The sequence below is a fragment of the Coccinella septempunctata genome, chromosome 1 (genome assembly GCF_907165205.1).
Source record: "Coccinella septempunctata chromosome 1, icCocSept1.1, whole genome shotgun sequence".
NCBI lineage: Eukaryota > Metazoa > Arthropoda > Insecta > Coleoptera > Coccinellidae > Coccinella > Coccinella septempunctata.
The window spans coordinates 60,266,929-60,292,807 of record NC_058189.1 but is presented as its reverse complement, the minus strand read 5'-3'; the positions used below and the strand labels follow the sequence as shown (position 1 = coordinate 60,292,807).

The window sequence follows — 25,879 nt, the reverse complement described above, 5'->3', positions numbered from 1 at the left end:
GTCAAGCTCTCAACTCTTCATTGCTCTTCTGGCTCTTCAGTTGCTGTGAAGAGATTTAATAGGATGATATTGTTTGGTCAAGATCATTTTTATGGGTTGAGTTTTACTTATGGGCTTTTCATTACCTACTTCTTGAAAAATCTTGGATGGTATATAATAAAAGATTATTTTATCAATGACGGTCTAAGCATAAGCCAAAACTTTGCCAAGATAAGTGATAACCTAGAACCTTCATATGTGATGATTCTTAAAATATATTGAACAGTGTGGCTGATGATTTATTTCAAATTATACTCAACTATGGGAAAGTTGTTTATTTCATTCAGTTCGGTATTATGCTTGACAATAGGATTAGGTGTTTTTCGAATCTACTCGATTCTGATATATGAACCGCCTTTACCTGAAGTGAAAAACGAATGGTGGGGAGATTATAATTCTAAGATTGATGAGAATGTATATCCGTTCAGAATAAATATCTCAGATACGGTAGATTCATCATTGTTTCATGTTTCTGCTTATGATGGTGCATCCAAAATATTATTGGCACATATAAATGTGTAGCCAACTTCTTCTCTACATATTGATGAGCATCTCATTGATAGATACCAACCTAATTCGACATAAATATTTCTCGAAGCTGTGTCTGCTGTATTTTGCCTAATCTCTACATCATTTTGATCCAGTTTCGTCTTCTAGGTACTGGAGGACCTTCGCATCAGACTAAAGAATACGAAAACTACCTCCACCACGCTTCTTAATACTTATCAAACCTATGGAACTTCCTCAGCACTCCTATTTAAATTCAAAAATTTCTGGTTGGATGAGTATGATTGGCGGAAAAGAGAGAAATTCATCAATAAGTTTCCCCAATACAAAACCAACATCCAGGGATTAAACATTCACTATCTTCATGTAAAGCCTAAGGACCCTGTAGGATTGAAAGTTTTTCCACTTTTACTGATTCATGGCTGGCCTGGATCGGTCAGAGAATTTTACGATATCATTCCTTTACTCACAACGCCTCAGAAGCATGGGCGCCCGCAGGGGGGGCCAGGGGGGGCCACGCCCCCTCCTGAGATTCTGATAGACACCGTTAGAGATATTTTTCTTTCAGTAAAACTAATCGTAGATGATATTTTGCCCCCCCTGAGAAAAATTTCTGCGGGCGCCCATGCTCAGAAGGGTAGGGATTTTGTATTCGAAGTTGTTGCCCCATCGTTGCCAGGTTGGTGAAACTATACTTATCCTGGTATCCAACCCAAACTTTTCAGTTGATTTCCAAAAAAGCTATAAACTTTTACTTGCTTACATCCTTCTTTCAGATACCTGATGAAACAAAGGGTGATTTATTGAATCATAAAATCTTGTGCGAATTTTAGGAAGAAAAAATGAAGCAAACGTTTAAAAAAGTTCTCATTGCATTTTGAAGTCAATTTTGCTTTAAGGGAAACGTCTCTGTGTATACAGGATGAGTCTTTGACTCGTACAAATATGTTAACAGTAGATTATTGAGGTCAAAGGAAACACTTATTTCCTATACCTATTATTATTTTTGATTCGGCCCTGATATAGCCATTTTAAATTTTCATGATGAGTTGTGCCACTCCTTGAGAAAGCAAATTAATTTCAGAATAACTAGCTGAATCTGTGATACTACACATCTGTGGATCTTTTAACAAGGTTGTATTCAGCCAAAGTATCCAATTTTTCCTATTTCACAGATACTTTTTAATTTTTGAACAACAAATTAGTCGAGAACGGCGCAAAATATGAAGAATACTTTTATTTTACAAATATTCATTACGGGGATATACAGGATGGTCCAGATCGTAACCAAGAAATTTCAACCACGTATTCGATATCAAAAATAAGCCCTAGTTTGTCATATAAACATATGTCGAGAAATGTTTCCTCTCCAAGATACGGGGTGTTAAAATTATAGAAAAAAAAATGTTTTTTATTAATAACTTTCACACTGCTTGAAATATTTTTATGAAATTTTGAGACATAGGCACCGTTTCCGGTTAAAAAAATAAAACACATTCTCAAGCATGAAGAAATCGCCAAAATTTGATATAGCAAAAATAGTCTTATTATTATTATGTACATACCATATCAAATTTTGGCGATTTCTTCATGCATGAGAATGTGTTTTATTTTTTTAACCGGAAACGCAAAAAGTCAAGAGACAGAATTTGGTCCAAATTAAATAAGGATTTGGTTAGTAATTTTTATTATCGGAAAAACCAGTGGCGTATCATTTTTTATCTGAAAATATTTAGTCTCGCTGCAGTACGGGCGCCACTGGTAGCATAGAAAAGAAATGATATCATGCAAAAAGTGCTCCCTGATGCTCAAAACCTATGTCTCAAATTTCATAAAAATATTTCAAGCAGTGTGAAAGTTATTAATAAAAAACATTTTTTTTTCTATAATCTTAACACCCCGTATCTCGGAGAGGAAGCATTTCTCGACATATGTTTATATGACAAACTAGGGCTTATTTTTGATGTAGAATACGTGGTTAAAATTTCTTGGCTACGATCTGGACCATCCTGTATTGAAAGATTCTTAGCCTACTTTAGAACCAAACAAAATTACTCAATATATTCTCTTCTTAATTGGATACATTTATTACAGCTATTTATTTATTCAAAAAAATGTTTCTTCTTGCTCTGAAAACCAGACCTCAACAGCTTTTATAACCTCCTCGTTGGAAGAAAATGTATGACCTTTCAAACTTTATTCAGTTGAGGAAAGAGTTGATAGTTGGATAAAGCCAAATCTGGTGAATAAGAGGGGTGCTCTAGAATTTCAAACCCTAAATCACGAATTTTTTGCATGGCAACATGAGATTTGTGTGCAAGAGTCAGTAATGTCGAATAGTAATCCCCTGTTCTTGTTCTACCCTTATCCAAAAAATCAATCATGATTACTCCATGGCAATCCCAAAAAACTGAAGCAAGAACTTTTTCAGCAGATTTTTGGACACGAATCTTCTTAGGTCTTGGAGACCAGAGTGTCGCCATTCCATCGATTGTTGCTCTGTTTCTGGATCGTAGAGATGTACCCAAGTCTCATCCATAGTAACAGTTCGGTCTACATCGTTTTCAAATCGAGCACAGATGGAACGCGATGCTTCTACCCTTGCACGCTTTTGGTCAACATTCAAACATTTGGGGATCCATTTTGCAGCAATTTTTCCAAATTGACGTGAACTATATGATGAACGCGTTCGTCGTTTCAGTGCTTCAGATATCCGTTTTAGCCCAATTCGACTGTCTGATGAAATCGTGTCATGAAGTTCATCGATATTTTCGGGGACTGACATAGAAACTGGCCTTCCCGATCGGTCATCATCTTCAATGGAAAATTCACCTCTTTTGAAGCTTGCATTCCAATTTTTCACTGTCTCATACGAAGGACATTGATCACCAAGGGAATTAAGCATATCTTCGTAAATCAGCTTATACCTCTTAACCCTTTTGAATACAGGTACTGTATACTCGTTACTCCAATTTTTCGATTTTCACAATTTCAGTGGACATCTTCTTTCTTTTAATTTATTGCGCAACTCTGGTTTACTTTTTTGACCTCAAACTTCACACTGACACTTCTAACGAGTTATTGTTCTTTGCTATGGTAACGCAATATTTTTTCATGCATGGAACATGGCTAACTAGATATCAATACATTCTCGTAGATGGCGTCCAACTTAGTTTCAAGAATTGGGTTTTTTCAATTTTTGGTATTTTTGTGGTAGGTCATGGTCATAATGGGAAAACTGGAATACGTGGGTGATATATTGTGTTCGAAGAAGATTTATCAAATGAATGAAAAACTTAACACTATATTCCGAAATTCATTTCATTAGATGAAACCGTTTGTGATATAAAACTGAAAATAACATTTTTTATAGATTTTCAACAGCCTGTATTTATTGAACCGAGCCGATTCGGAAAAAATGGTAAAGAAAAAAAAGTGTGACTCTTGACCTCAATAAACCACTGTTAAAATATTTGTAAGAGTCAAAAACTCACCCCACTCCCTTCGTAGAATACAAGCTAATATCACTTTTCACCCTGGTTTTGGATTTTCTGATTCGGCAGTCCGTCCAGGCCTTGGAGTCGTCCAGATGGGGGTGATCCTGAAGAACCTAATGGGGCGTCTGAATCACGACAAATTCTTCGTACAAGGAGGAGATTGGGGTGCAATAATGGCGCCCCATATATCCATTCTATTCCCGGAAAACGTGATTGGGATGCATTCAAATATGTGCGCGTCCATCAGACCCATTTCTATACTGAAAAGATTGCTGTACAGTCTGTATCCGTCGCTGATTGTTAAAAAGGAATATGAACAACACTTGGTTTATCCCCTATCCGGGTATTTCGCAGGGTTTCTCGAGGAGATGGGGTATTTTCATATTCAAACTACCAAGCCCGATACCATTGGTGAGCATTTGAAGGTTGAATAATTTTGTTGTAGGTTGAATATGTGAGGTCTGTAGTGTGCCTCAGTGAGTACTTTTTTGAGTGATATTAAGAAAAAAGTCCCATAAACATGGGATCGCAAACGTTTCGTTTTCGAGATAAGGGTGTTAAAGTTTTAAATTTTGGATTGGTATCAGAACAAGTTGTGAAAACACATTAATTGATAAAAATACCCAGTTTTATTTGATGTGTCAAAACTAACACTAAATTTATTCAACACAGCTTTCTGAATTTTTTTGACAACTTGGATTTTTCAGAGGATTTCGGGAGAATCGTTCAAAATTGTTTTCTCGCAATGGGTAGCTAATACGAATAAATCACAAGAGGCCATAAAGTTTAGTATAATAATAATAATAATACTGAAATTGGCATGTCACATGGTGTGGACTATTAATTATAATATTCATGCTGAATTTCAATTGAATATCTTGTGAAATGTAGAAATTGTAAGAGAAAAACTTATTCATGGAATCTACTGTTTCCATTGTTACCTCCAATTTAGGAACCCCTTGTATAAAATATCACTGAGCCCCTTAAGTTCTTTCAGATCAAACATTTTTGTGAGAGTGTTATGGATATAAGCTAACTAACTTTGACAACGAATAGCGGTAGCATGTGGTGAAATACCACCAAAAAAAAAAGTGTTCCAAGATGTTCAACCAAATTTTGAATGATTATTTAAAGGGTGAAAAAAATGCTTTTCCAACGTCTTATTGGTTTGGAGCTGGAAGACTGCCAATAATATTTTATTACTCAACATATTCTCCACTTGATTGGATACATTTATTACAGCGAACCTGCAACGTCTCTAGACCATTCCAAAAAAAATGTTTCTTCTTGCTCTTCAAACCAGATCTCCACAGCTTTTATTACCTCCTCGTTGGTAGAAAATTTACGACCTTTTAAACGTTTTTTAAGTTAAGGAAAAAGATAATAGTAGGATGGAGCCAAATCTGGTGAATAAGGGGGGTGTTCTAGTAATTCAAATCCTAAATCACGAATTTTTTGCATGGCAACATGAGATTTGTGTGCAGGGGCGTTGTCCTGCAAAATCAAAACACCTTTGGATAGCTTTCCGCGTGTTTTCTCTTTATTTTTTTCCCGTAGAGTGCTCAGTAATGTCTAATAGTAATTTCCGGTTATTGTTCTACCCTTATCCAAAAAATCAATCATGATTACTCCATGGTAATCGCAAAAAACTGAAGCATGAACTTTTCTAGCAGATTTTTGGACACGAAATTTCTTAGGTTTTGGAGAACCACAGTGTCGCCATTCCATCGATTGTTGTTTTGTTTCTGGATCGTAGAAATGTACCCAAGTCTCATCCACAGCAACAATTCTGTTTGAGACGTCTACATCGTTTTCAAATCGAGCACAGATCGAACGCGATGCTTCTACCCTTGCATGCTTTTGGTCAAAAGTCAAACATTTGGGGATCCATTTTGCAGCAATTTTTCTCATGTCCAAATTGACGTGAACTATATGATGAACGCGTTCGTATGAAATATTCAGTGCTTCAGATATCCGTTTTAGCCCAATTCGACGGTCTGATAAAATCATGTCATGAACTGCATCGATATTTTCGGGGACTGATACAGAAACTGGCCTTCCTGATCGGTCATCATCTTCAATGGAAAATTTACCTTTTTTGAAGCTTGCAGTCCAATTTTTCACTGTCGCATACGAAGGACATTGATCAACAAGGGTATTAAGCATATTTTCCTAAATCTGCTTACCTCTTAACCCTTTTAAATACAGGTACTTGATGATGGCTCGATACTCCAATTTTTCGAGTTTCACAATTTCGGTGGATATCTTCTTTCTTTTAATTTATTGCATAACTCTGGTTTACTTTTTTGACCTCAAACTTCACTTCTAATAAGTTATTGTTCGTTGGTATGGTAACGCAATTTTTTTTATGCATGGAACTGGTCTAGGCTAACTAGATGTCAATACATCCTCGTAATTTTTATAACTTGAATTACCCGTTAAATAATCAGCCATTATTTTTATTTTCAGTAGTACTCGAAAGAGAAATACCCACTACCGACTCTTTTAGGCACCTTGTACATAAAGTTCCTCTTTATGAATCTGCTATTCGACTATTCAAATACGCATAGCACTGAAAAATAAACTTTCGCAGTCTATCATTTCTACACTTTCATTTATAGAGTCCAAGACTAATTCGATAATCTTTCTGAAGAAGTGCATTATCGAATCATTCTCATGAATTACCCATTCTGTATCTTACCAAATTTCTTTCTCTCATCAGGTACAGCTCTATCGGATTCTCCTTCAGGTCTTGCAGCTTACATCCTGGAAAAATTCGTGAGTTGGACGAATCCAAATTGGAAACTGTTAGAGGATGGGGGTCTCACCGAAAAGTACAAAATGGAAGATCTACTGGACAACATAATGATTTACTGGGTGACAAACTCGATAACCACCTCGATGAGGATATATGCTGAAAGTTACAATACGAATATGATCACCTGGGATTTGGAGAGGTGAGATTCAGAGTTGAATATGTACATTCAGAAATTTTCAACGTGCGTGGAGGCGTTTACTCAGGAAATTTACGCATTATCAGCCACAAAGAAAAAATAACAACCTAACAGTGGGAATAAAACAATTTGGAAACAATTCAAATTGAAACTGAATTACGATAATTTCCCCTCTCAAAAGTGACAGTTTATAGTATATAGCATTACTAGCAAGGTAAGAGGATTTTTACTGGCGAATGGAGGATATCCTTGAGCCAGTAAAACCCGTTACCTTGAGTGTATTATTTTATATTTTATTTGTTTCTCATTTGTAAAAAGGTTAGATAAATTCCAAAAAAATCTCAATAATTTGTCGCAAATGTCGTAAGCTATGGAAGCGTTGCCATGAACATGTCTGTTTATTTTTCTTTACATTTGTTTTGGCGAAAGCGAAAATGAATGTACCAAAAGAAATTATTGAGGCAGCCAGCAGTGTAGCTTCAAGTTTATTACCTGCAAAATCAGCTTCAAGGTACGAGCGAGAATACGACGACTTCAGAAAGTGGCAAAACAAAAATAGTGTGATTGGGGTAACTTAAGATGTTTTGTTGGTCTTCTTGATTCAACTATCAGCTAGATTCAGCCCTAATACTTTATGGGCAAAATGGTCTATGCTGAAAAGTTGCTTGGAAATTAAAGAAAATGCCCCTGTTCGCAGGTTTGTTTTCCTTAAAAAATTCATTGAAAAATATGACGTTTAGTTGTCATTTGCAGATTTCAAAAGGTAATAGCCAAAGATTATAGAGTAGAAAGATAGGAAACGCCCTCATATCGCTAGTACTAAAAACCGACTACATTTTGGCCAGTGAAAACACATTTGACAATGAGATGGCGCTGAAAACGTATCATCAATACAGAAAAACTGTTTAAGTTTGTACCATAGATAACCTATAGATATGCAACTCTTTAAAAAAATATGGTTCCTTATATCGCGACATCTATTATCTCTGTGCCACTTTTACCTGCTTGCTTTTGACAGCGTTGTTAACAAAATTACAGATGCCTATTAAACGTTCATCGCATTCGCGCCCCCTCTGGTGGATTTTTTGTGAATCTTTTTTGAGAGTTGAAAGGATAAGGAAGCAAAAAAGGTAGTAGAATTTAAGTGTATAATAATAAAAATAAATATAATAAATAAAAACAATAAAAATTTAAAGCTAGAACAATGATTAAAATGCAATGTGGAAAAACAATCATTTTCTCCTTTTTTTATTAAATTTTTCCGCGGCCATCTTCATTATAGGATCGTTGAATCGAATTGATTTTTTTCCACATAAAATTTTGTTTACAGTTCTTTCATAAAAATATATTATGAATTTCAACGAAAAATTTACTAATTTATTTCCTATATTTTGATGGTTTGAACAGAACAAATATTAATATAATTCTTAATTTCTTCTCTCATATCAAACTGATTGATGAGAAGAGGTATATGGGTAAGGACATCTTTAGTAAAACAATGAAAGATACTAATAAATGTTCGGGAAGGTCTCATCATTTTGCAGTGGCGATACGTTTTCGCTTCAATCAAGGAATTTGCTGGTATACTGCAATATGCCTCAATAACCTCCAAGCAATTTGAACATTTATTAATATCTCTCATTATTTTTTTGGCTAAATAACCTGCCACATAGGGTGTTCCCAAATCACTATCGATGTCAAAATTCTGCATCGTCCAATTTTCAAAAATAGGTGGAAGTACTTTCGATTTGGATCGCGTGTCACCAATTTTTTTTGTGAGGAACTCTTTGAGAGTGTCCAATGCTTCACAAGCAGCATCCTCTTCGCAGTTCGATCCAGGTGAGTGTGATGACAGCAAATTGTTAATAAGGAGGGACTTAAAGGAAGCAATAAAATTGGAACATGTAGGATTAACATTTCGATATCCATGGCTTCTTATAAGAGAAAAAAAATTTTCTAATGGGTCCTGGTTGAAACAACGAGGAACCATCATTTTTACACCTTTTTTCCTCAAAAATTCCCAAATATATAAGAAGCCTTTTACTGTGAATATGAAATGTTTCAAGGAGGGGGTTATGACGGAATTTTTGGAAGGTCTTTCAATGAAATACATGGATTTCAGGATAGGGAGGGAGGTGTACCAAAACTGGACATGAGGGGATTTTGCTGTCACCACACCTGTCAAGGGTTTATCTTTAGGGGCGCTTTGGGAGCGTCCATTGACACTGTCAAAGAGCCCATCAAAAAAAAGTAAGGCGGAAGCAGTCTGTGACGCCGAGGGATCTAAATAAGTTCGAGATGTTGGCAGTTTCTCTCGGCATGACTCGGCTAAGAGATTCATAACTGAATACAGTGACCGGCTGAAAACTTGTGCTGCATTCTTTACCTTCATTTTTTTTATTTTATGGGGCAAGACATGTTCGTCAGTCAGCTTAGAAATTGAACTGTAAATATTAACTGCAGCATCAATTTCATAGACGTCAACAATATGTTTCCAGGAAGCAACTTTTTGAACACCATCTTGACAGAAGTGTAAGTCTTTTGTCAAGAGGGCATTCCGAATACCTTTGAGGAGATGTGGTGGGTCATAAAGATGAACAATTTCATCATTGTCCACTAGATAACCTTGTAGGTTTTTCTCCACTTCGTTCCTCAAACAATATTCTCTTGTTGCTTCTATAAGTTTATTTATAGCAGCAACATTAGTTGCTCCCTGGTCAGATATTGTTGCCACTATCTGCAAGCCTGCCTGGCGAACATGTCTTACTACATCTTTTATAATTTTCACCAAATCATTGGTTTTTACAGAATTTTGCACGAAATAATAGCAAAGGGGCTGCTTCCATTGGCCACTAATACTTTTCAGCATGAATACGAGAGCATGGTCTGCCAACTGCCCTCGACGATCACCACTGCCCAAATCAACTAGTCCTTCCATACAATCTTTGGAAAAATTGTAGGAAAGACTAGGGCTCAACGCAACCTCATCGAACATGAGAACACAATATTTATCCGAAACTTTCAATTTGCCCACTGCATTTTTCAAGCTCGAAAAAATTTGACTATTGATGCCACAATCAAAAGGAATTCCATTCAGTACATTTAATAGTGTTCTTCTCGAGGGCAAACTGAAAATTTTGGACAAATATCTGTATCCCTTTCCACTCTGCTTATAAACTGAAAGTGCAAAAATTTTGTCTTCGATAGTGAAACGACGACCTCTTCCCCGCAATCTTTGATTTCTTACTTGAGACAAAAAGAAATTTTGAGTTGTTCTGTTCAACTTCTCCAGATTCTCCAGATATTTTGAAACCTGAAGAGCTTTTATCTTGGATTTCATACTTTGATGTTTAGCGCAGGCCTGTTTTTCCTTCCTGCGGAAATATTTCAATTGCTTCTTCAGGGGGGCAGTTTGAAAACAAGTTTTTCTTCTTCTTTTTACCATTTTTGGCAAACTATCTATTGGTTCAAAGTCTGAAAAATGATCTTGATGAATGATTTTATATAAAGAATAAACAAAACAAGAAAGTAGTTAATTTAGTATATAGCAACAATAAGAACCTCTTGTATCTCTGCTGGTACTAGGAAGCTCTTCAGATGTAGGAATATCCTCGATAAGATTGGTTTCTGTTCCAATCTGCACCTCACTTGATTCCAGTTCCGAGACTAAAAATATAAAACATTAGTAATGAATATCACCCAATAATGAATATCATCCATGAGAGGCTTTCAAATTTTGAAATGACAGAAAATATAAAAACCTTCTGTATGTCTGCTGGGACCTGCCAATTCGTTCCCAATAACATCCCTGGTATATACCTTCTTGGGAACGTGAACCTTTAGATCCGGTACCTCGTCCAATAAATAGATGGTTTTCATGGAATCTGTATTCAATGGAAAATATTTTAAAAAATTCAGCTTTGTTGAAATATATTTACATGCCTTGCATTTTCCTGGACGAGTCTGGCTTAGATGCAATTGGTGAATATAAAAACAAATCGTCATTTGGACGACTATTCACGTACTCTGGAAATAAATCTTCTAATTGAAAAATAATTATAATAGAGAGGAGTATTAAATTACCTGGTAAATTCAGTGTAGGAAGTGCAAATCTGTTCAATTTTCCATCTGAGCCTATGCAATCTGCATGAAAATGCTTCCTACAAATACTTGCACTTGATGCATGACGCAAATTTGCTAGGTCTGGATTTCCAATTCTCTCAATCCAAATTTTTTGAGCGTCCTTGATTTCTGTTATTCTATAGCTAGGAATTAAATAAGTGACGCCATGTTCAGATGAATGGGTTTATTGCATTTAGTAATTACGTGGATTCAATAATATATTTAACTTACCATTTATCATCTTTATTGTAGCATTTAGGAACACAACAATATTTCGAAGGCATTCTCAATAACCAAAAAGCTAACAAAATCAAAAATTTTCAAATTTGAAATTCGACAAACTTTGACTTGCGCAAAACGATTTGCCAAATGTAAGATGCAAAGCAAAGATTATAGAGTAGAAAGATGGGAAACGAGGCGACTAAAGCGATTTGAGCGCCATCTGTTTGTCACGCGTGTTTTTAAGACGCTAGAACTGGTTAAAATATTAATTTGAGTGCCATTTGCAGAAATATATGAAATTTTTTAAGATTTCAGACGTCAATTTTGATCAAAGAGGTTTTGAATGTTTTGATTGTCATTCCGATTTTTGTTTATCTGGCTCGTTCCTTTTGCTGATGTTTGAATTTTTTTGTCTTATTTTTTGGTCAATCATCAAAATATTGTTCGAAAATTATTGAATGGTGAAGAACTGTGGATCAAATAATATAATGTATTTTACGTGATTAAGTTTTTCACTCAGCTAAGGAAAATGGAAGCGTAAGTATTAAAAGTCGTAACATGTGAATCGGTTATTCATTGATTCTAATTTTCAGTGCTCCGAAGTGGATAAAATTCTCAGGACGTGAAGACAATTACTTCAGCAAACACTACTAACTACACCATGTGCAATGAACATTTTACTGCAGGTCAATTGAGAACTGTTCATCCACGTAAATTGTTGTATGCAGAAAGCATCCCTTCCATGAACGGACTATTAAGGGGAAATTATGATCTTTATAGGTCCATTCAATGATTCTCAATTGCTACTCTTTCAATATATACAGAAATGCAGAGGTTTTATTGATTTCCATTTGGGAACCGAGTGCTTGTCAAATTGTTGTTTGGAAAGTCAAATTTTTATGAAACCTGCTGTGAGTGTTCTGTTCATTCATTAATCAATTTGTATATTGTGTCATGAAGAGACCATATCATAAGGAAATCATAAAAAAGCACCAAGAAACTATACTGACATACAGGTCTTGCATATGCCTGTAAGGTTTTTTTTAAGTATGGTTCTGAAAATTCCGAGGAAAATTCTTTAAATAATACCTACATATGTAAGTAACTGGAATATGTATGCTATGATGGTATATTGAATATTGGTTCATATTAATTTCTGATATATGTATATTTTACATATTCAACTAAGTTCATTAATTCAGAACAACCTTTTGTACATAAACAACACCTTCGACATATAGCAGATCACCATATACTTTAGTGTCCTAGTTAAAGCTTCATTTATTGCCCACCATTTCAATTTTTGTAAATTTTTCATGAATCGCAAATAAACATATAGCACATCCAACAGCGTTTTTCCTTGATATCAATTGATTCCAAACCATGTTTAGATGAAAACTAACATCCTGATCACAAAGCAAAACCATACTTTTGTTTTGTCGCTCAGGATGTTTATTTTCTGATAGAAACAAAGTCAATATTTGAATACAATACAAGAAATAGAATTCGAATTTCGCGCCCCTCAATTCAAAAACAGAAAACTGTTATCAAAAATTTTTCCTGTATTGAGAGTGCGTTTTTAGCGCCATCTCATTGTCACGCGTGTTTTCACTGGCCAAAATGTAGTCGGTTTTTAGTACTAGCGATATGAGGGCGTTTCCTATCTTTCTACTCTATAATCTTTGATGCAAAGATTATAGAGTAGAAAGATAGGAAACGAAGCGACTAAAGTGATGTGAGCGCCATCTGTGTTTCAAATGTGTTTTTAAGGCCCTAAGACTGGTTAAAATATCAATTCGAGGGACATATGAAATATTGCGAAATGTCAGAGTCAGATGGCCGTTTCTATCAAAACACGTTTTGAATGTTTTGATTCTCGTATCCATAGACAACCTCGTATCGCCTTTTGTTTTTCAAGCTCGTTCCTAGTTGCTGATTATTGAAATTTTGTCTAATTTCTTGGCGAAAACCTCAAAATATCGTTCGAAAATTATTGTATGGTGAAGAACTGTGAATCAAATAAGACGAATTTTACTAATGAAAATGGGAATGTAAGTATTAAAACTGGTAACATGTGACTCGGTCATTCATTGATTTTTATTTTCAGTGCTACGAACTACGAAGTGGATTTTTGAGGGCGTAAAGGCCTACAAACACTACTGACTACACCATGTGCAATGAATATTTTACTTCAATTCAATTGAGAACTGTTCATCCACGTAAATTGTTGTATGCAGGAAGCATCTCTCGCATGAATGGCCCATTTAGGGGAAATTATGACTTTTATTCGTCCATTCAAAGATTCTCAATTGCCTTCAATATATTCAGAAATGCAAAAGTTTTATTGATTTCGATTTGGGAATCGGGTGACTGTCAAATTGTTGTTTGGAAAGTCAAAGTTTTATGAAACCTTCTGTGAGTGTTTTGTTCATTCGTCAATCAATTTGTATATTTCGTGTCATGAAGAGACCATACCATGAAGAAATCATAAAAAAGCATGAAGAAATTATACTGACCGGCTTGAATACAGGTCTTGTATACCTCTGTAAGGTTTTTTCAATTGTGGTTCTAAAAATTTTGTAAATCATATGAAAATAACGGAAATATATATCCTATGACCCTATGACGGTAAATTGAATATTGGTACATATTAATTTCTGATATAAATTGTACAAATTCAACTAAATTTATTAATTCAAAACGTTTTGCAAAGAAAAAACACCAGATAACCATACACAAAATTTTTTTTCTGATTTTTTTTAATGTAAGAAACTTGAGAGTTGTGTAAAACAACACTATTATCTCATTCGCCAGAGTCTGATTTCATATACACTGAAATTACTCGTGATTTGGGAAGATAAAAGGACCCCTGCTTTGCGTTCTGGCTGCACAGAGAAAAATTAATCGTTAAAGTGAATTTTTTTAAACATTTCGCCTTCCTTGAGCAAGAACATGTGTGGTATAGAGAAAAAGGCAATAATTTTGAGTATGTTTATTGATACTTTCACAAATAATATGACATTTCCTGCCGGGGAAATATTTATATATATGATGATTAATCATTCACAATTTTTTTTTTCAATTATTTTGATAGGTTCTCCATCAGGTGGTTTAGTTGCCCTTCTCTGGCACTCCTGGCAGTAATATTTTACTTCTCCTGTTTCTTTATCGTGTGGCTTTCCAGTGTTAGACTTCTGTGACACTGATCAACAGAAAATATTGAGTTTTGAGTTTGCCGATGTCACAGGGCTTACTGAATGATTTACATCTCTTCTCTTCCTAATATCACAGTATAGACACCAAGTTGGTGTCTATACTGTGCTAATATTGAATCCAGATTGGAGTTAAGTATTTTCTTCGGACATGCCTTGAAATAGAATGTGATGGTACATATGTAACTACTTCGTTTAGAACAACATTCCTTATAATATTCAATAATATATCTACTATCTCGAAATTCAAGTCACCTCTACAAATTCTTGCTGTGGCCCTATGAAATATAGAAAGTAGACTAGGTATATTCCTTGTAAATCTTTGTAAATCATGTCCTATATATGTACATACATGAGATAACAAAGAAAATCCTTTATTGGTCTATTATTTCCAAAAATAAATCACTTTCGCTTTATTAGCATGTAGCAGTCGATTCTAAAAACCTAGATTTCTACTAAATTGTTTGTGACGAGAATGAAATATCATGTGAAAACATAGTAGCTGAACAGTAAACAATAAACATATGATTTTGACATTTTCTACCATATGTCCATCTCTTTCTAACGTACTACTCGTGACCTCTCTCTCTCAGGGCCTGTCCATATTTTATTAGGTCTATGGTCCTAGGCAAAGCTCTATTCGCTGTCCATAATTTCAAATTTTTGTAAATTTTTTATAGATTGCAAATAAAAATTTATCACATCCAACAGCGTATTCCATTGAAACCAATTGATTCCAAACAATCTTTAGATGAAAATTTACATCCTGATCACAAAACAAAACCATCCTTTTGTTTTGTCGCTCAGGATGTTTGTTTTCTGGTCTCAACAAGGTCAATATTGAAATTCAATACAAGGAATAGAATTCGAATTTCGCGCCCCTCAATTATAAAACAGAAAACTGTTATCAAACAGTTTTTCTGTATTGACGATACGTTTTCAGCGCCATCTCATTGTCAAATGAGTTTCCACTGGCCAAAATGTAGTCGGTTTTTAGCACTAGCGATATGAGGGCGTTTCCTATCTTTATACTCTATAATCTTTGTTAGTAACTATCAAAGTGGGACATACTCTATAGATGTCAGCACTTCTGTGCGAACCAACATTATTCTATGGAAGTTGCACCCCCCTGGGTTGTACAATACTTCCATTCGCCCTATGCTTCACAATGCTATTTATTTCCATCTTAATTCAAAAACGGATCGATGAATTCATCTGATTTTCAACATATACAATCAGAAGGAAGGAACAAAGAGACTCTCGTTTCGTTTTTGAAAAAAAAATGAATATTTTTCTGTTAAACTCAGTTTGAAAATGGTGGTATTTATATATGAGTATAAATTCGAATGCAGAAGTGATGGTTCGAAATGATCAACGAGAGTATTTTCTTAAAGAGACCTTCTTCATGATAACATAAAAAAAATTTAATTTTTTTTCAATTTTCCTTGATTTTTGGACGAAATAAGATTAATTCACCCGCCTCTCATCAAACTCCACCCTCCTATTTCTGAGTAGCCAATTACAATTTACTTTGCTCTTGCATTGAGATTTATGGCCAAACAGTCGACCAGCTTTTATGAGGGTTAATTTTATGATAACAAAAAGACGGGTGGTACTCGACTCTTGCAGAAAATTCAAAACAGACAAGATTTATAACATCCTCATAAATTTTACGTGAAAATAACGTTTTGGTGTCCGACTATATGTACCATTCTATGTACCATCATGTGAATTCTATAAGAACTTTTAGAGTTCAATGATATGTACCTATATAAAACATATAAAATTCGAAAATTCGTTATTTTTACGAGTCATCGAAAGTTTCGGCTGATATTGTAAGTAAGAGGGTGAATTTTAGGGAGTCCGTTTCATAGACAGTTCGGGCTTACGTAGCGGCCCTTTCCCATGCTGCTGGGTCCTGCCTGGCACCTACACACTTGCAGAGGTCCTTCAGGGCTGAACACAGTTCGTTAGGAGGAGGAAAATTCATGAAAGGAGAAGAGAGAAATTATTGACCTTTTCAAGAAAGAGAAAAGAAAACTCTCTCCAATGGCCCGGATTTCAATTACGGACCAGATGCTGCCCAACCTGACATCACTGAGGAAGAAATGTCCTCCAAGAAGTCAGAATTTTCAGATATTCTCAGAAATAGAAAATCTGACTCGTCAAAGTTTTGGAAGAAATAACTCGTGGGCAGCATGACAATGCACTTTGGAGGCAATGCAGGCAGGACTATCTAACATCCTCGAACTTTGGTTCAGTGGTGAAAAAAAAATCAACCACTCCTTGCCAAAGTAAGGCGATAACACTGTAAGAACATAAAAAAAAATATAGGGGTAACCCGGTGCGGATAATTTATTGACCCTGAGTATCCATTCCTGGGAGCCTCTCCTTATGGATTGGTTGGGGACGATGGTTTGATAGAGGTCAAATGTCTCCAATCAATCAAAGGAAAGCTAAGGGACTACAAGAAACCGCACTGCTTCACCATCGAGGATGGTAGAATGAGGTAATTCTAAGCTAATTCGTTATCTTCGAAGAAATATCATTTTCTATCATTTTTAGGCTGAAAAAAATTCATAAAAATTTTTATCAAGTGCAAAGACAATTGAATATCTGTAAACAAATTTTTTGCGATTTCGTTCTATATTCAGATGATGATTTTCAAATAGAAAGAATAGAATGTGACGAGGCACTATGGAAAAATATCATCTTGCCAAAGCTGGAGCAGTTCTATATGAATTGCATTCTTCCTGAATCAATAGATGGGAGAATACCAAGAGGAATGCGGGCACGGGATAAAAATGAAACACGGCAATAATTTTCAAAATAAAATATTTCGAATTTCATACAGTTGTTTGTTCCCAGATCATCAGTTTCTAAATAATTATACCTATTCACTATCATCACAGCTATAATCATTAATTCAAGGCCTGTTAATTTGTATACTGCAAGATATTTCAGTTCTTTCTCGATACTAAAGCATCATTAGCTGAGGCAATGAAATGTCTACATATTTTTGTGCTCGTTTCAGGTCCTTTCATACCAAAGCTCGATTGAGAATTTTTCGATTTTCAACAATACTTATTTTCGCGTCTCTGTTACTAACATCGCGCTGAAACTCCTATAAGTGGGGTGATTCGAAATAAACCAAATCTTTAGTAGACCCTTTTATTAGGGATAATAAACACATAAACTCAACTATTTTTTTTTTTTTTTTTGGTGTAGCAGGGGGAAAATCTGCAAGACAGACGAACCACCCTCATCTCCTGAGGGGGAACAGTGTGGGGTTTCTCACTCTCTGAGCTCGAGACCCACTAAAAACCCTACTGCTTCTTGAATTTTGGTTCCGGGCATTTGCCTATAAACCGTTCATCTCTTGGTCGGTTTTCTTCTCGCACACTATCGTGCTGGGATTTATGTGTTTATCCTCTATTGGATTAACACTTTATTGAATTTTTCAATAAGTTGTTATTTTAATCTCTTTTTAATTGATCTCTTGGTCTCCTTCGGTAAATTCGCATTCTCCTTTTGTCTTCCTCTGGGTAGTCCACTAGTCTCCTGAGTTCTTGATTCGGATGGTTTTTCGCTGTTTCGAATAATTTCTCTGCTTTTCTGTTCATGAATTCCGTTATGGTTTCCTTCATTTCAGGTCCTTATAAATCTGTCTATTCCTGACAAACCAAGGTGCATCTATTGCACATCGTAGCAGCTTGTTTTCAGTGGCCTGAATTCTTTTGATATGGCTCTTTGCCGCGAAACCCCAGGCAACTGATCCATAAGTCAGTTGAGGCCTAGCAACGGCTTTGATTATCTTCAATTTTGTCTCTTTCGACATGTGGCTTCTTCTTCCTATCAGAGGATAGAGTCTATTCATCGCTGCTTTCGTTTTGTCGATTGCTTGTTTGATATGACTTTTCCAAGTAAGTCCTTTGTCAAGTGTTATTCCTAAATATTTGGCTTCATTTTTCCAGTCGATTTCTTCGCCGTCAACATCCAGTTTCGTTGTGGGTCGCAGTCTTCTCTTCTGTAGTAATATTGCTTGGCTCTTTTGTCCATTGAGCTTGATTTTCCACTTTATGCACCAGTCATTTGTTTCGTCAATCGACTCTTGTAGAACTCGTTCTATTATTTCAGGATTTCGGTGTCGAGTTGCTATGCCTGTGTCGTCAGCATATAACGTTAGCATGGTTCTTGGATTTTTCGGAATATCGTGGATGTATATGTTGTACAGAAGTGGCCCAAGTACTGATCCTTGGGGTACTCCAGCCTCTATATCTCTTGTTGAGGAGCATTCTCCTCCCACTTTCACGTAAAATCTTCTATTTTTGAGATAATTCCGTATCAACTTGCATATTTTGATCGAATATCCAGCACATCTCATCTTATATATTAATCCTTCATGCCATACTCTGTCGAATGCTCTGGCGACGTCTAGTAAAACAAGACCTGTAGATTGTTTATTTTGGAATCCCTCTGTTATGTACTCTGTGAGCCTTAATAATTGTTGTTCTGTTGAATGCTCTCTTCTGAATCCGAACTGTTCTGGTGGAATTAGTTTCAGATTTTCGGTTTCCTCATTTAGCCTCGTGGCGATAATTCTTTCTACTACTTTTCCTAAAGCCGACAGTAGACTTATCGGTCTGTAGTTTTGTGGAAACTTCTTCTCTTTGAATGGTTTATTGAATACTATGACTTCTGCTGTTTTCCATTTTTCTGGGTAGTGTTCTGTCCTCATAATTCCATTCGCGATATTAGTTAGAGCGGCTATACCTTTTCTAGGTAATTTCTTTAACATAACATTCGTTATTTTATCGCTTCCGGGAGCTTTCCTCTTCTTCAAACTTCTAATTATTTCCCTGATTTCATTTGGCGATGTTGGCTTGTCTATTTCAGCAGTCGCTGGTAATTCATCCATTTCTTCATCATTTTCTTCAACCAGTTCTTCCAAATCTTCATTATCGTCGTCTATCCTGTAATTTATTCTCGATTCTCGTTCGATCGAGTCCGCCAATGCATCTGCCTTATCAGTATTGGTATAAGCCATTCCCCTTTCTCCGTGTAGGGGTGGAATTTTAGTCTTTTCTCCTCGTAGGCTTTTTTGCATTCTCCATGCAGAATGATCGATTGTATTCAGTTCTTGAACCCTTTTGTTCCATCTGCTTGTTCTTAGATCTTTCAGGGCATTTTTCAGAACTTGGCTATGTCGGTTGAGGTTCCTTCTATTTAGATCATTTTTGTTCATCCTATATATTCTTCTGAGTCTTCGATTTTCTTGTATAAGATCTTTTACTTCTTTAGGCGTATCGCCATGCGGATGACTTGGAGCTGGTCTCTTCACTCTTCTCGTGCTTTTTTCGTAAGCTTTCAATATAATCTCTTCCAGTTTATCAACCGCACATTCCAGATCGTCTGGAGTGTTTATTGTTGGAATTTCTGTTATTTCCGATTGTATTAAATGGCTGTATTTAGTCCAATTGGTATATTCTCTCATTTCCAGCAGTTTTTCTCTTGGTTCTTCTCCAATTGTCAATTCCACGGGATTGTGGTTTGAGGTTCCATCTTCCAAAGTTTCAATCGAGAATTCTTGAGTTATATTTTTCAATATCGCGATATCTATAACATCTGGTATTCCTCTTCCAAAAGCAAGATATGTCGGTAGCTCTGGTCCAATAACTATGGCATTTTGTTTTTCGGCGAAATCCTTGAGTTTTTTGCCATTTCTTTTCTCTGTTATGCTATTCCATAATGGGGATTTACAGTTGAAATCTCCGATGGAGATTTTCGGGTTTGATCCTTCCAACATGTTGTTTATCTCTTCTTCCAATAGATTGTTTTGTGGTGGCTTATACGCCGAGGTTATTTCGACTCTTTGCCGATTTAATTCGGCAACAATCGTCACTTTTTCTGTTTTTCCTTGTGTTTCGTCGGATCTACTTTTAAAGTAGTGTTTCAGATCTGTTCTCACCAATATTGCTACTCCTCCTCCGGTGTTTGTAATTCTGTCACATCTATATGTTTCATAATTCATGAAATTCAGTCTTCTGTTCCGAAACTCAACTATCCTTCGCTTGCTGTCCCCTCAGGCAAAAGGTCTTGTAGCGAAAAAAGTGGGTGGAGCTATTGTCTTGGTGGGACGAAAATATGTTCAGTTAAAGAAATTTTCATATAGTGCCATCTAGCGGAATTCACGTTTCGGGAGAACGGGTATAACACCCAACAGTTTTCTCTTTTATAATTGAGGGGCGCGAAATTCGAATTCTATTCCTTTTATTCAATTTCAATATTGACCTTGTTGAGAGCAGAAAACAAACATCCTGAGCGACAAAACAAAAGGATGATTTTTTTTTGTGACCAGGATGTTAGTTTTCATCTGAACATTGTTTGGAATCGATTGGTATCAATGAAATGCGCTGTTGGATTTGATAAATTTGTATTTGCAATCTATAAGAAATTTACAAAAATTTGAAATTATAGACAACGAATAGAGCTTTGACTAGGATACAAGAGTACATGGTTATCTGCTATAGTTACGTCAAAGGTGTTTTTTCTGGGGAAACGTTTCGAATCAATGAACTGAGTTGAATTTTTACAATTTATATCAGAAATTGATAAGAACCAATATGCAATTTACCATCATAGGATACACATTTCCGTTACTTACATATTATTTACAAAATTTTCAGAACCACAATTGAGAAAAACCTTACAGAGGTATACAAGCCTTGTATTCAAGCCCGTCAGTATAATTTCTTCATGCTTTTTCATGATTTCTTCATTATGACACAATATACAAATTGATTGACGAATGAACACTCACAGAAGGTTTCATAAAACTTTGACTTTCCAATCAACAATTCGACAGTCACCCGATTCGCAAATCGAAATCCATAAAACTTTTGTATTTCTGAATATATTTTGAAGGCAATTGAGAATCTTTGAATGGACGTGTAAAAGTTATAATTTCCCCTAAATGAGCCCTTCATGTAAGGGATGCTTCCTGCATACAACAATTTTCGTGGATGAACAGTTCTTAATCGACTTGCAGTAAAATGTTCAATTCAATTCAATTCAATTTAATTCCACATAAACACCTTAAAGGTAAATTACAAATGCAGAACAGAGACAATACAGAGAAAATATTCTAACCTACAATAGTATAGTTTTCAATTCATTAATGGTAGTATTGAAAATATCCACATCAAATTTTGTTACAATTTCATTGCACACATGCATCATACAATTTACAGGAGATAAGTGTCCAGGTATTACATGAAAAGGTTCCTTGTTTAAAATTCTCAAATTCAATTTGGGAACCTTAAAATTAATAAATTTCACAAAATCACAATCTTGGTAGCTCACATTATTCAGAACTTTGAACATAAAGGTCACAGCCTTGAATTTACGCCTATTATCTAGTGAAATCATACTGAAATCCTTCATCATGTTTTGGTACGATATTCTAAATGGATATTCATTATATTTTATCAGGTGTAAATAGCGCAGAAACCTTTTCTGAACTTTCTCAATTTTGTCTATGTTAGTGACTGTGAACGGCATCCAAACTACCGAGGCATATTCGAGATGAGGTCTTACGAGGGCATTGTACAGCAGAGTGATAGTTGAACAATTAAAATCTTTCGCATTTCTGAAGACCAATCCCAACATTCTATATGCCCTTGCGGTTGATAATTCAAAGTGGCTATTGAACTTTAGATTCGGCTGAAACATGACACCTAAATCTTTGGTTTTCGATTTGCGCTCAATTATTTGTGAACCGATTGTATAATTGAATTGTATCGGATTCATTTTCCGTGTGTAGCTAACAACATGACACTTTTTGATATTCAAAGACATCTTGTTCATCTTAAACCATCGCTCTACTTCATCTAGGTCTTTTTGCAAAAGGCAGCAATCTGACAGATCAAGAATCTTCCTGAAAAGCTTGAAATCGTCCGCGAACAATAAAGCCACACAGAAATACAGGTGAGCAGGAAGATCATTCATAAAGATCAAAAAAAGCAGTGGACCGAGTATGCTTCCTTGAGGTACACCTGATATCTGAATTATAGATCGAGAATATGCACCTCCAATCTTGACGAACTGCTGTCTCTGCCTCAAATATGAGTCAACGAAACTACAGGCATTTTTCGAGAACTCTCCTGCAGCCAGCTTCCTAATAAGAATTGCATGGCTAACCCTATCAAACGCTTTCTCGCAATCAGTATATACTGTGTCGAGCTGATGACCACTTTCAATTGCTTCTGCTGCTAATTCAGTAAAACTACAAAGATTGCTTACCGTCGATTTCCCCCTAGAAAAACCATGCTGAATCGGATTAATCTTGAGATGTGAATTTTGTATTATATCTTGATATATTATCCTTTCAAATATCTTGGACAAAGCATTCGAGATGTTTATGGGTCGGTAATTCTCGACTTGACATATTTCCCCCGACTTATAAATGGGTGTTATTACCGATGTTTTTAGAATATCGGGAAAAGTATTCTTTGATATTGACAAATTGAAAATATGAAGCAGTGGATCTATCAGATAATCAATGCACCCCTTATAAGTATAAGAAGGAATATTATCTGGGCCATGTTCATTGCACATGGTGCAGTCAGTAGTGTTTGCAGGCCTTTACGCCCTGAAAATGTTATCCACTTCGTAGCACTGAAAACAAAAATCAATGAATGACCGAGTCACATGTTACCAGTTTTAATACTTACGTTTCCATTTTCTTTAGTAAAATTCGTTTTATCTGATCCACAGTTCTTCACCATACAATTTTCGAACAAAATTCTGAGGTTTTCGCCAAGAAATTAGAAAAAAATTTCAATAATCAGCAACTAGAACCGGCTTGAAAAACAAAAGGCGATACGAGGTTGTCTATGGATACGAGAATCAAAACATTCAAAACCTGTTCGATCAAAATGGCCATATGACTCTGACATCTCGCAAAATTTCATATGTCCCTCGAATTGATATTTTAACCAGTCATAGGGCCTTAAAAACACATTTGAAACACAGATGGCGCTCACATTACTTTAGTCGCTTCGTTTCCTATCTTTCTACTCTATAATCTTTGGTAATAGCGTTTCTGAAACGAAAAAATGAGCGGTATACGCCAAAAAAGGCCAAGGTATTGAGTAAAGAAGAGGCTGAACAATTTATTTTATATGCTCCTGATGACCAGTGGTTGCTGGCGAAAATTGTAACAATATTTGGGATTTTTGGATGTTGTCGATGTGACGAAATTCTCTCCTTAAACATGAATGATGTAGAAGATATGGGAAAATACGTTATTGTGACATTGCGGCAAACAAAAAATTTAACAACAAGAACGATGATGGCTGCAGCTTCAAGCCCTGCATGTTATACAAAAAATATGTAAATCTTCGGCCTCCTGGAACAGAAAGCCTAAGATTTTTTTTGACATACCGACATGGAAAGTGCATTTCCCTTAATGCTGGCCAGCACACTATTGGTGGTGTCCCAAAGCAAATAGCGAAATATTTAGCTTCAAAAGACCCAGAGTTATACACCGGCCACTCTTTTCGCAGAACTGGAGCTACTATGGTTGCGGATTCGGGTGGAGATATTTTAGCACCAAAGCGTGCAGGAGGGTGGAAGAGCACCGAAATTGCGATGAGTTATGTCGATGATTCGGTCAACAAAAAAATCGAAATTTCTAGCAAATTATTTGGTAGTAAGGAGAGTACAAATGTTCTGCAGTCCTCGAGTTCAGCAGTTTCTGAGTCAACAGATGGTTCATCATCATCAGTATGAACTCTTTCATCATCAAAAATCTGTGTTACTGGAAATAACAATTGTACCATGATTTTCAACATATATGACGATAAAACAAAATTTTCTAATGTAAATAATACTACTAACTTGTAAAAATTTTGCAAGTTAACTGTCAGTTTTACAAGTTGGTGACTTGATAAAATAAACTTTCTTGGTTAATATTGTGTTTTTGGAAACTGACGTTTACAAATGAGAAACAAATAAAAACTTTATTGGGCATTAAATCTCAATGGACCTTTCTGCTATTATGCCTCAATCTCCCATTAAAAAACATAATCTTCCTGACATTCCCAAAAACACTAATCAGATCACTTTGAAAACTCGAAACTGGCTCTAGAATGAAGTTTTCATTAAATTTCGTTTTAGGAAACAGGTACCAGTGCCAGCGGCGTGTGCAAGGTTCGCTTATGACTTAGAATGGAATCCTGAGGCTCTAATCGAGGACAAATTTCCTAAATTGATCCAAGTGAATGATTTCGACGGAGGACACTTTGCTGCCTTCGAAAAACCTAACGTTATTGCCCGAGATATTTTCGATTTTGTTCAAAAGGTGACCTCGATGAAGAATGAAGTTCTTCACCATTAAATGTTTCACAGGAATAAGAAACCAACTTCCTTATGATTCCTACATCATGATCCTTGTTCTGTTTTATCATGAGCGGAGTTGTAGGCAAGAATGTGCCACTTATAGAGGGTGATTTTTCCGTTTTTCGATTGTATCTCCCATGTTATTAAAAATTTCAAAGAAATGGTTGAAATAAAGATGAAAAGCATTTAAATGAGACCAGACGTGAGTTTTGACATTTTTAAATACTACAGCTCACTTTTCCATTGAGTTTCGAAAGTGACTCAACTAAGAAACTTAATTGTTTGAAATGGGTGGCACAAAATAGACGCTCTTGATCCAATTTGACGCAGAACTTGATTCTTAACCACTTATAGGGAAATAACTTTCTCATTCCACTTGTTGGCAGTGCAAGCGGCAGTGGTAGCATTGCCAGGGAGCTAAAGATCGACCATAAAACGTTTTTAGGTCATTTGCACAATTCCAGATTCAAAAAAGAGGTCAATGTTTGGGTGCAACATCGATTGACAAAATAAACATAATGAATCGAATTAGTTTACCTCTGTCAAATGAAATGAAATCGAAAACAAGAAAACAGAGGTGTTGTTTTCCATCAGGTTAACGCAAGACCACAAACGTCTATAATGAAACCCCAGGAGCTTTGATGGGTGTATCCACCATATATGCAGTTCAGACCTGGGACCAAGCGATTTCCTTTTGTTCTTTCTGCATTGCAACTTCCCTAGTAGAAATTTGCATTAATAGAAGATTGCCAATGGGGACCAAAACTTCAACGAGAGTGGCATTATGGAGCTACCTTCGAAATGACAATAAATACAGGGTGAGTCTTTGACTCGTACTAATATTTTAACAGTAGATTGTTGAGGTCAAGAGAGCCCTCTTTTCCTATAAAATGTTTTCCCATTCGGCACTGATAAAACGATATAG

The 25,879-nt window shown here is 35.8% G+C and overlaps 2 protein-coding genes across 2 annotated transcripts; one reads left to right on the top strand and one right to left on the bottom strand.

Annotated features, from left to right (window-relative positions):
• The first annotated feature begins 265 nt into the window (after positions 1–265).
• LOC123322568 (juvenile hormone epoxide hydrolase 1-like) lies at positions 266–24,973 on the top strand. The gene is made up of 6 exons (XM_044910513.1): positions 266–486; positions 697–1,021; positions 1,175–1,225; positions 4,086–4,454; positions 6,766–7,000; positions 24,733–24,973. Exons 1-6 carry the CDS (start codon positions 274–276, stop codon positions 24,950–24,952), a joined length of 1,413 nt encoding a protein of 470 aa, XP_044766448.1. The 5' UTR covers positions 266–273; the 3' UTR covers positions 24,953–24,973.
• Positions 10,433–11,457, bottom strand: LOC123322569. The gene is made up of 5 exons (XM_044910514.1): positions 11,351–11,457; positions 11,081–11,262; positions 10,940–11,023; positions 10,759–10,881; positions 10,433–10,663 (listed from the first exon to the last, which is right to left on the bottom strand). The coding sequence occupies exons 1-5, from the start codon at positions 11,401–11,403 to the stop codon at positions 10,530–10,532; spliced, it is 576 nt and encodes a 191-aa protein (XP_044766449.1). The 5' UTR covers positions 11,404–11,457; the 3' UTR covers positions 10,433–10,529.
• Positions 24,974–25,879: the final 906 nt, after the last annotated feature.

What these genes read in the sequence shown, in the direction of transcription:
- LOC123322568 (XM_044910513.1), top strand. Translation starts at nt 274, where the DNA reads ATGATTTATTTCAAATTATACTCAACTATGGGAAAGTTGTTTATTTCA. An exon ending in GAATAAATATCTCAGATACG is followed by an intron (nt 487 to 696) that starts GTAGATTCATCA and finishes TTCGTCTTCTAG; the next exon opens with GTACTGGAGGACCTTCGCAT. An exon ending in TACCAAGCCCGATACCATTG is followed by an intron (nt 4,455 to 6,765) that starts GTGAGCATTTGA and finishes TTCTCTCATCAG; the next exon opens with GTACAGCTCTATCGGATTCT.
- LOC123322569 (XM_044910514.1), bottom strand. Translation starts at nt 11,403, where the DNA reads ATGCCTTCGAAATATTGTTGTGTTCCTAAATGCTACAATAAAGATGAT. An exon ending in CTCGTCCAGGAAAATGCAAG is followed by an intron (nt 10,882 to 10,939) that starts GCATGTAAATAT and finishes CATTGAATACAG; the next exon opens with ATTCCATGAAAACCATCTAT. An exon ending in TCCCAGCAGACATACAGAAG is followed by an intron (nt 10,664 to 10,758) that starts GTTTTTATATTT and finishes TTATATTTTTAG; the next exon opens with TCTCGGAACTGGAATCAAGT.